The 10,174-nt window shown below is 46.7% G+C and overlaps 1 protein-coding gene across 1 annotated transcript; it reads left to right on the forward strand.

Moving 5' to 3' along the window:
- Positions 1–899: 899 nt before the first annotated feature.
- Positions 900–9,784, forward strand: zmp:0000000662 (RING finger protein 145). Its single transcript, XM_036517308.1, has 10 exons — positions 900–1,660; positions 2,088–2,196; positions 3,139–3,230; positions 3,936–4,177; positions 4,533–4,708; positions 5,009–5,149; positions 5,645–5,827; positions 6,418–6,565; positions 7,304–7,660; positions 7,982–9,784. Exons 1-10 carry the CDS (start codon positions 1,492–1,494, stop codon positions 8,882–8,884), a joined length of 2,520 nt encoding a protein of 839 aa, XP_036373201.1. The 5' UTR covers positions 900–1,491; the 3' UTR covers positions 8,885–9,784.
- Positions 9,785–10,174: the final 390 nt, after the last annotated feature.

Below are 10,174 nucleotides of genomic sequence, written 5' to 3' on the forward strand. Positions count from 1 at the left end.
TGCTGTGATATGCATTTAAAGTGTGATGCCTTACTAGCCTTACCAGTCACTCTGTATGAAAGCATCCACTAAATGAATTAATTAATTAATGAACTAATTAAGTGTGAATTACTGTTCATTTCTTTGTTGAATTTCTGGCGTACATTAAAAGTTGGATGTCTCAATTTCAGAATGAAGCAGAATAAGTCCAAGGGTTTAATTATTGGATATAATGTGCAGAGGTAAAAGCTAGATGTAAAAATTGTATGGGGGCATTATTATTTTTGGAATATGGTGACATTTTGAGTAAACAATTTTAGGGCACACCTGGTCACCAGGCTTCATATTCCTTGGCTGTACTTCTAGGCAGAGTAATAATCGGACGCAACGACTCTAACAACTATGGTTTCTCATACCATAACAGATCACCACCATGCTTAACAGTTGGGAACAGGTAGTGTGTTTTGAAGGGATCATTTGGCTTTCTTCAAACAAAAACCCACCCAGATGTAGGAAAAAGAGTAAATGAGGACTCATAAGATGATATTATATATTTTTTTACACTGCTGCTGTAACGTATATATGTAGCGTCTTTCTCGATCCATGGATCCGTATATAGTGTGGATCGTGTAGTTCAGCATGCTGGAAGAAAGCGACGAGCCGTCCAGATGATAGAAAGTTCCTCTGTTTACCCCGGCTCTGTTCACAAACCCCAATGTAGGGCACAGATGGCGCAGATCCACTGATCTAAATATGTTTGTTAGTTTCATCATCTGCATGCACTATCTGCCCATCTACACTGAGCAGGCAGAAGGCAGGTGCATTCGTGCAGACCGCTTTGAACTGCACCATGTAACAGGCAGAAAGATCTCAGACTCGTCGCCGCAGTGACGAAACCGTGAGGTCAAAGTTCACAATAATGGCTGTTCATCTTAAGGAAGAGTGTGTGGGTCGCCCACCGAGGAATACATGAGTATTTAACAGCTGCCGTTGCAACGCTGAACATTTAACCTTTTGCATATTTAAGGAAGAGGCAAGTCGGCCATCCCCGCAGCTCTCTCGCGTTTTAGTCAACGTCGAGTTGCTGCAGTTGTCTACGTGTCCATACACGGATTGCTAACACGGGCGACAACATGGAGGTGTGGAATGTCCAAGGAAAGAGAACCTGGATCTCGTCAAGTGGTTTCGTTCCTTTTTGCTTTTGTGTGTGGGCGCACGAAAGACTGTAGCTAATGTATTATGCCATCCCCAGCAAACGAAAGACCCAGTGCCTCGTCCTCTGACAGTCGGGAATCCCCGGTCGTTTTAGCAACAGGTGAAAAACTAGCACGGCGTCGAGCTGAAAAATGGGCAAGAGAAATCGCAAAAAATACTGAATGTGGAGCTGGGGAACGCCCATCTTGATTTTAATGCCGGTACTGACGGACAACATGATTGTATGGGACTGATCACGTAGGAGAGAGAATATTTACAGACTCGCAAAGTTAGCTAACGATAGATTTGCGATTAAAAATGCCTCGTTTGGACGAAATCGCAAATATCGCTCTGAGAGTGCCTAGCATACTCATGTTGGACTTGTTATACAAGTGTGACATCGATAGCTTCACGGAGCACCTGAAGGCAAAAAATGAAGACATGCTTTTCAAATACAAATATGTTATTTGGAACCTATATTATGTTGGTAAGTACCCGAGCTATGCGAGAAAAAAGGCTGACGATACCCATCGTCAGATGAGTCATTGCTTGCTAGCCAACAATCAGTATCAACACAGCGTCATCTCAGTCATGCCTGGCCACAAAATACACCGTTTTTGTTGTTATCTTGCTACTACGTTAGAGCAATCAACATAGGGTTACAGATGTAGGTTAATTCATAATTGAGAAAGGGAGATTCATCTGTGTTAAATGTCTTTTAGAGTTGTGACAGTATTGTATATAATTTACACAACATACCTTTTTTCTTCAGTACAACATCGAGTGAAACATTCTGAGGATCTTGCAGAGCTGAGACATTAATGATTGAATAGAAGCACATTTTAAAAAATCGGCATGATGTGGTAAATGTTGGTTATTGCCTCTAAGGACTGGAGCTGCTGTGTCTCTTTCAGGTCACCTGGTCAGTGTGGTGGTGCTGGTCCTGCCACTGAGACACATAGTGAAGCTGTACCTCTATGTCCTGACAGCGCTGCTTCTCTATGTGGGACACCAAGTCTCCAGGTGTGTGCAGGTGCCACTCCCAGCCACACAGATGCATCTTTTCCACCATGGGAACCATTTTGAGCTGTGCCATGCCATGATATGCCAGGCCTGTCCAAACCTGGCTGACAAGCTGTCTGTTATCTGTTGCAGCGTGTGGACTGTGGTAATCATGCAATTCATCCTAGCCGAGAGATAAGCCTTGGTAGAAAATAAAGAGGAGTGTTGTGAGAGCTACTTAGCCAGCTTGCCTGGAAACATAGCAAAAGTTATCTGTATCTTGTGGTTAATCTTATTTAACTTGTGATAGGGCTTGAATAGTGTTATGCTCGCACTCACTGGTCAGGGAGTGTTGATAGCCTGGTCTGACACTGTTGGTCATTTAACTTGAATGAGTATACTTCTGTTCTTTTGTGCTGGAATTCACACTGGATGAGAGCATCTGCTAAGTGAATATAATGTAATTTAATGTAATTTAGAGTGGTTTAGTTTATGTGTATCCAATCTCCTATGGTTTCTATGATAAATATCGACTTAGAATGGCTACACCTACAGTAATGTACACTGTATTACAGAAGACAAGAATGAAGTTTTGAATTGGACATGCAGTCTCCCGATTGTTCAACATCTAGGTACACCTCTGTGATTACTGGTGAAAGCCTCCCATGAGTTTGCTCTGAGAGCTGATTGCTGCAGTGTCACTAAACAGCTCTATAACACTGCCTTAGCCTGAAGGATCTGGCTGCAGGGCAGAGTTGAAGCCTGCAGCTGGAGCTATGGCCGTAGGCCTCAAGCCAGAGGCTGTTGTGACCACAGTTTATATACATGTCATCATTCTGTTCAGTCCTTCTCTAAACCGTAATGAATGTGTTTTGCCTTGTTCAGTTGAACTTGATCTGGTCTGAAACCTGTAATGTACGCTGACGGTCTATCTGCATGTGAGCCTATTTCAATCTTTCACAGAGACTATGTGCGTGGAGAGGTGCATTATGGGTATGAGGGAGCTGTATATCTGGATTCATTGGCTTTCAGCCGTTTTGTTGCTGCACTGACAAGTAAGTAGGTAGTTATAACACACATGACACCTCCCACTTCACACATGTATTTCTTATTCTACTTGTTCAAGGAAGCAAATGACTGCTGATCCTATCTTTGCTTCTTTTGCCTGTCTCTTTCATCTTGTCTTCCTGTTATTTAAGTTTCTACACGTATGGTACCGTCCATATTTTTAAGTAACCCCCTGACTAAATACCAAAAGCATGCTGTAAGAGGTTGGCCATTCTGGTAAACACTAATTTGAATAGTATTTTGCATAAGAAAGGCATATTGATCACTAATATTTTAAGCCAGAAAACACAAGGTTCACTATGCACATGCCTGCAATTAGTATTTTGTAAATCATCTTCTGGTGTACATTGCCTTGACAGGATGCTTCCTGGAGTGTGTTACAAGATTCTGGCTGGCTCTTCTTAATAACATTGTCCAAGCATTCCCCTTGTCAGGAAAACACCTTTTTAAATTACATTCTGTTCTGCTTCTTTGCACATTCGATATGAAGCACTTTGCTTTTTCCTCAGTGAATCATTCTCAGTGATTAAAAAATGTGTAAAGGCAAACCAGGTCAACTTTTGTATGGCTTTAATTCAGTTAACGTCTTGCGTCTGTTTTGAATATATTCCTTTTGCATGTCTGTGTAAACGTTTCAGTCTGTTGGTTCTTCCCTGTGCTTCCCTTTGCGCTTGCATGTGTGTACACTACAGGTCAGATCATCCTCAGCACACTGTGTGCCTTCCTCATGAAGACCAGGCAGGTGTGGCTCTTCTCGGCTCACCTGCTCCCCCTGCTGGCTCGCCTCTGCGCTGTCTCCCACGCCATGCTGGTCACCGTGAGCTCCTTCGCCATGGTGCTCACGGGTATCGAGGTGGCCCTCTTCCTGCTCTACAACCTCTTTGTGCCCTACCAGCTGGCCAGGGCGGCGTACAGGGAGGTCCTGCAGGTGGAGGTGAGGACGTTTCTCTGGGCAGGGAAGCTGTTGGAGCACACCACTAGGAATTTACAACCAACAGGTGTAGCCAAGCAGGAAAAGGTGGCAATGACCTCCTGGATCTGACTGGACAATTACGTTGTGCATTGCATCTCAGACAGGGCTAGGTATTTAAATGGTGTTTAATCAAAAATTGTGTTCCTTGAGATAATACGTGATAAAGGTAAATCTATACTGCTGTCCAGAGAGAAGGCTTGGATTTTATATTGTGTGTATGTTTGAAGTATACTAATTTTATAAAGACTGAGTAATCTCTGCTGTAATCTCGTGCTCCATTTGTGAATCTGTCTGTTTTTCCCTGTGTGTCTCCCAGGTGATGGAACTGTACAGATTGCTTGCGTTGGGGGTCTCTCTGTGGAATCAATTTGCTGTCCCTGTCCTCTTCAGTGTCTTTTGGTTTGTGCTGTTCATGGTACAAATTTACTCTCATGCCACAGCCAGCAGTAACTTCGTCAACCACCAGGGGGTGCTCTTTGTGTTCCTGACCAGGTAAGCTTGCCGCTCACTCCCTTTGAACTGTTTAAGTACCAGGTGGATTCTCCCTGTGTAGTGTGCCACGTTTGAAAATGTTCTCAGTGAATACTGCCCTGTAATGAAGCTTGGACTTGGAAGAATTTGTTTGGTTTCAATACCAGCGCAGTAAAGCTCTTTCACATTTCACCAGCGAGGATGCTCCAAATGAATGTAATGGCTATTTCAGGTTCAACCAGTTTACGGGAAAAGGTACACTGAGCATGTCTGTGGGGCGGTGTACTCGGCATCTCACTGCCTGTGTGTGTTTCCGTGTAGTGTCTCAGAGTGCTGTGCCACGCCCTACTCCCTGCTGGGCCTGACCTTTGTGGTGTCTTACCTGGCCCTGGGGCTGCTCAATCTCTGCAAGTTCTACCTGGGTGGCTATGCCGCTGTGCAGAACGAGAATGTCATGCACAGGTAAGGATACTACCGTAGGTTCTGTTCCTGCGGTGTGTGTGCCTGCGTGTGTCTGTGTGTGGTTTTTAGGTGTGATTGCCATGCCTGTTATTTGTTTGCTTAGCAGACATTCCTATCCAGGGGTAGTTTCATTGTGTATATTTTGTAAACACAGTATGGTCCATTGACACAGTTTGATATTAATTCAGTTAGTTTCGGTTTACCAGCAGAAGTTTCCCCACTTGCAGTCTGGCAGCCTTTGGTTTGTGGATTTTTGCACCCCTAATCTGTCTCTGTTTAGTTTTTGCTAGTGTGCTTGTTTTATGGGGTGGCAAAGGTGTATTTGTGTGTGCATGTTTCTCACTGCGGTGTGAAGTTGGTGTGTGTTTAATTCCTGCATTCGTCTGCGTGTCTGTGTCTGTGTGCGCATGCAAGCTTGTGTGCATGTGTGCGTGCATGCACATGTGCGTGCAGATTGCACCCGCTGACCCTCTTTGTCCCTTCCCCTGCGCTCAGAGGGGTGACGGAGGGCGTGACCCTGCTGCTGCTGGCCCTGCAGACCGGCCTGCTGGACATGCAGGTGCTGCAGCGCACCTTCCTCCTCAGCATCATCCTCTTCATCGTGGTCACCTCCACCCTGCAGTCCATGATCGAGATCACCGACCCCATCATCCTCGCTCTGGGAGCCTCCCGCAACAGGTAAGCCAGTCGGAGGGCGCGGCTCGCTCACAGAGCAGACAGAATTTTACAGTATACTGTAACTTACAACTTACAAGTGAGGCAGAGTGCAACACAAGTGTGGTACAGTACAGCACAATGTATAATAGGTCATGGTCCAGCACACAAGAATTTAACTGAAACATTTATTAACAACATGTGCGAATAACTCAGATAAAGGCTTATGTTTTCTCATGATAAAAAAAAAAACTTTTTGGTAGATGCAGGGTTGATTTAGCAGCGAATGCTTTTCATGTTCTTATCTTTCGCGCGGGGTGTGTTTCCTCTCTAAACGCGTTTCTGTGTGTCGGTGGCCGTGTTCTCTGCCGCTTAGCGCAGGCGCACACTTCCTGCAGTAGTCCCAGAGCAGCCTACACTGCAGTGCACTGCATAGAGAGTGGAAGTGTGGGCCGGGGAACTGATCTGGGACCAGTCCCTACGCACGGCATAGAGAGGCAGAGGTGTGGGAGCTGGGGGAACTCGTATGGGACTTGTCCCTGTGTAAGCCTTAGACAGCGGAGGCGTGGGGGGGCAGCTTAAGAGCTGGTACCTGATCTGGGGCCTGTCCTCAGGAGCCTGTGGAGGCACTGCCGGGGACTCAGCATGTGCCTGCTCCTTCTGATCTTCCCGGGGTTCATGGCGTATAAGATCTCCCAGTTCTTCCACATGGACTTCTGGCTGCTCATCCTGGTGTCCAGCTGCATGCTCACCTCACTGCAGGTAAGAGGTCAGGAGTCCTCTGAAACACGGGTTGGAACAGTCATGGTACTTTAGAACACTGCATTCCCCACTGGCCTCCATTAACCTTCCTAATGAGTTGGTCAGGAGCTGACTAAATGCCTCCTGCGTCCCCCTGCTCTAGGAGATTTGTACTTTATTACATTACATTACATTATTGTCATTTAGCAGACACCCTTATCCAGAGTGACTTACATAGGTTACAACTTTACCCATGTATACAGCTGGATATTTACTGAGGCAGTTGTGGGTTAAGTACCTTGCCAAAGGGTACAGCAGCAGTGGCCGAGCAAGGAATTAAACCGGTCACCTTTCAGTTACAAGCGCTGCTACTCACCGCTACTCCACACTGCCGCCTGTTTCACAATATGTGTACCATTTCACAATATGCTCTCACAGGTGGTAAAATAGGTGCTTTATTGAAGAATAACTTCCACCATGAATGGATTTCATAAGGTAGATTAAATCTTGGACATATTAATCGAAGAGTCATCAGCATGTCTTTTAATGATTTTTAGCAGGGTGTCTCTCGTTTGCTCGGTGTATGTAAATCTGAGATCAAGTGTGAGCTGCCATACATATTTGTTCATTTCAGATTGACCTGCATAGCATTGTTTCTTTTGCAAAAACAGCTTTAGCTGACAATGATTCAGTGCAGAGGTGCACCAGTGCAAAATTTGGCAAGTAAAAGAAAAAACGTTTTGTCCTGTGGTTGCCCAGGTGACGGGTACCCTGCTGATCTACTCGCTGTTCATGGTGGAGCTGGTGAGGCGGGACCCCATCGAGAGCCTGGACGAGATCATCTACTACGTGAACGCGGTGAGCCGCGTGCTGGAGTTCCTGGTGGCACTGTGCGTAGTGGCGTACGGCACCTGGGAGTCACTCTTCGGCGAGTGGAGCTGGATGGGCGCTTCCGTCATCATCATCCACTCCTACTTCAACGTCTGGCTGCGCGCCCAGTCCGGCTGGAGGAGCTTCCTGCTGCGGCAGGAGGCAGCCAAGAAGATCAACTCCCTGCTCCGCGCCACAGCCGAGCAGCTGCAGCAGCACAACGACGTCTGCGCCATCTGCTTCCAGGTCAGCTGGGGGTCACGGGGACCCGTGGGTTTTCAGCCAGCGTTGAAGTAGCTCCATGTTTACCTTTCCAGAATGACTTCAGCTTAGCGTTCTCTGTCCAGCAGGTCTTGGAAGTTTTAAGGAGGAATTAAAGAGGAAATTAAGGATTCAGAATTAAAGAGGAAATTAATCCAGAGTAATACTGGTTAACGGCGGGCTTTATCCAGATAATTTGACTGGCACCGTATGACCTTTGTGGTACATCTGCTACACCCAAGGCCGTGAAAGCTCAGATGAAGATTCTTTTATGTTAATGACGCACTGTGCCTCTCTTTTCTACAGGAGATGAACTCTGCTGTGGTGACCCACTGTGGCCACTTCTTCCATGGGAACTGCCTGCGCAAATGGCTGTACGTTCAGGAGACCTGCCCCATGTGTCACCAGCCAGTCAAGCCCACTGCACCTCCCCAGTTCCAGGCTGGTGGGGAGGACCAGGCCACCCCAGCTGAAAGGGAGAACGGGGCCTCCCCAGCTGGGGAGACGGAAAATCAAGGTCCAGGCTCCGGCCCAAATTCAGAACAGACACCACAGAGCGCTTCAGGCCAGCAGCAGGTGGATGGGGTGGTAATGACGGAAGCCGCTAACGGCTCAGGTAACGCGGACACGCCCCGCGGCCTCAACAGGACGCCTGTACAGGGCCTCCGATTCAATGCTAGCGGGGACTTTGTGGGCCTGGCCAGCCCTGTGCCGCTCTGCAGCCCCGAGGGGCTGGGAGTGGAGCAGCTGGTGAGGGCCCTGGAGGAGGAGCACCTGGAAGGCAGGAACGGCTCAGGTCTACACAGCAAACACGGCACGCCTTGCACCACGCCGGATCCCGGAGCCAAAGAAGACGGCGTCTGCGGAGAAACGGAGTTAGACGAAGAGCGGATTCGTTCAGAGTTGAGACGGAGGAAACCTCCTGCAGACAGCAATGTGATGGGCAATGAGGACACGCCCACCTGTATGGACGGGTACGACGCGTGGGAAAATGGGGCTGACCCATGGGAAGTGGGCCAGGACAGGCTTCCTGTGGGGAAAGCTCCTAAACCTGTAACGGTGGGGAAAAGTGAGGGTGAGGAGGTTAATATAGCAGCTGAGGCAGACCCCCACCCTCAAAGGCAGGATGGCCCCTTCAACGCATCAACGGAGAGTCACAGACTGCTGCAGACAGGGGGGTCTGCGCAGAGCGGACTGAGCCCCGAATGAACGGGCCAGGGCTGCAGCGGTGTCAGGAGCGCAGCCAGCTGTGCAGACTTTGCAAACCTGGGGAGGCCAAAGACACAGTTGCAGGTGTCGGGGTGGGGCCCTGATGGCAGCAGGATCATGTAGCACTGAGGGAAACTCCACCCAGCCTCTCAAATCGGTACGCCTTCTGTCCATGTACGATCCTGGAAATATATATGTTGCCTTTTAGTCCTGAAAATACAAGATGTACTAACATCTCAATATTCAAATTCGTCAAAACAAAAAACTCTATCACGATTGGAGAGGAAATAATAACGTGCAACCTGTGGACCTTCGACAATACGCAAGTATGTTGATTTGAAAGCAAACAAAAACAAAGTATTATAAAATTCTGAAATCTTATTCAAAAATATTAAATGAGCTGAAGTAGTTCTGAAAGAAGAGGTTGCTAAAATTATATGTTTCTCCTGAGCGAAGACATATCCTCAACTTCTGTTGCCATCCTTGTTATCTGAACTTGTGAAGTTCTGCATCTTTGTGGGTTCTACTTGGTTTCAGCCTTCAAACAGGGAGTTAGTGCAAAGGTACAACTCTTATCAGGTCATTTTATTTTATATATATATTTTTTTCAAAATGTAGTAAGTAATTTAATTTTCTAAGAGTATCCTGAAGCAAGTTATGTCTGTCTCTGTTACTTCAGAGCAAAAACGTAGTTCTGCCAAAGCTGATGCTTATTGTAGTTAACCTGTTAGACTTGTATGCTCGCTGGGCATTGGACGGGGGCATCTGGAGATGACAGTTTGCCTGGTCAAAATCTGCCTCTGAAGCACAAACCTTACAGACGACATTTTTTCTGTGCTGCCTTCTCAAAACTGTGATGTACCGAAACATGAAGTTTGTATATATAAACGATATTCCAAATCCCTTCTTCAATGGCTCTTTTGTGTTTGTGTGCGAGTGCATGAGAGAGAGAGATGGCTAATGTAGATGTGTTTGCTGGACTTTTGAGTTCGCATGTTATTATGCGTAGGCACCTTCAGGTGTTTCTATTTATGTTGACATTTAATTATGTGAGGAAGCTATGGGGGATGGCTCAGTAGTTTGCTGAGAGTGAAACGCTATGGGTGTCTGTACTCATGTATTTTTTGAGTGATGACACATTTGCAGCATATTTGTAAGACTAACTGCGGGCTCAGAGTAAGCCCCTCTTCAAGAGCACCGAAAATAATGGAATTGTATTCAGTTGAAACATAATGTTAGGGCCCACAGCAAACAACACACTTCATTTGCTCAGGTGCTGACATCATAGAA

Source organism: Megalops cyprinoides, chromosome 22, assembly GCF_013368585.1.
Source record: "Megalops cyprinoides isolate fMegCyp1 chromosome 22, fMegCyp1.pri, whole genome shotgun sequence".
Lineage (NCBI taxonomy): Eukaryota > Metazoa > Chordata > Actinopteri > Elopiformes > Megalopidae > Megalops > Megalops cyprinoides.

What these genes read in the sequence shown, in the direction of transcription:
- zmp:0000000662 (XM_036517308.1), top strand. Translation starts at nt 1,492, where the DNA reads ATGCCTCGTTTGGACGAAATCGCAAATATCGCTCTGAGAGTGCCTAGC. An exon ending in GGGAGGTCCTGCAGGTGGAG is followed by an intron (nt 4,178 to 4,532) that starts GTGAGGACGTTT and finishes TGTGTCTCCCAG; the next exon opens with GTGATGGAACTGTACAGATT. An exon ending in CTCTTTGTGTTCCTGACCAG is followed by an intron (nt 4,709 to 5,008) that starts GTAAGCTTGCCG and finishes GTTTCCGTGTAG; the next exon opens with TGTCTCAGAGTGCTGTGCCA.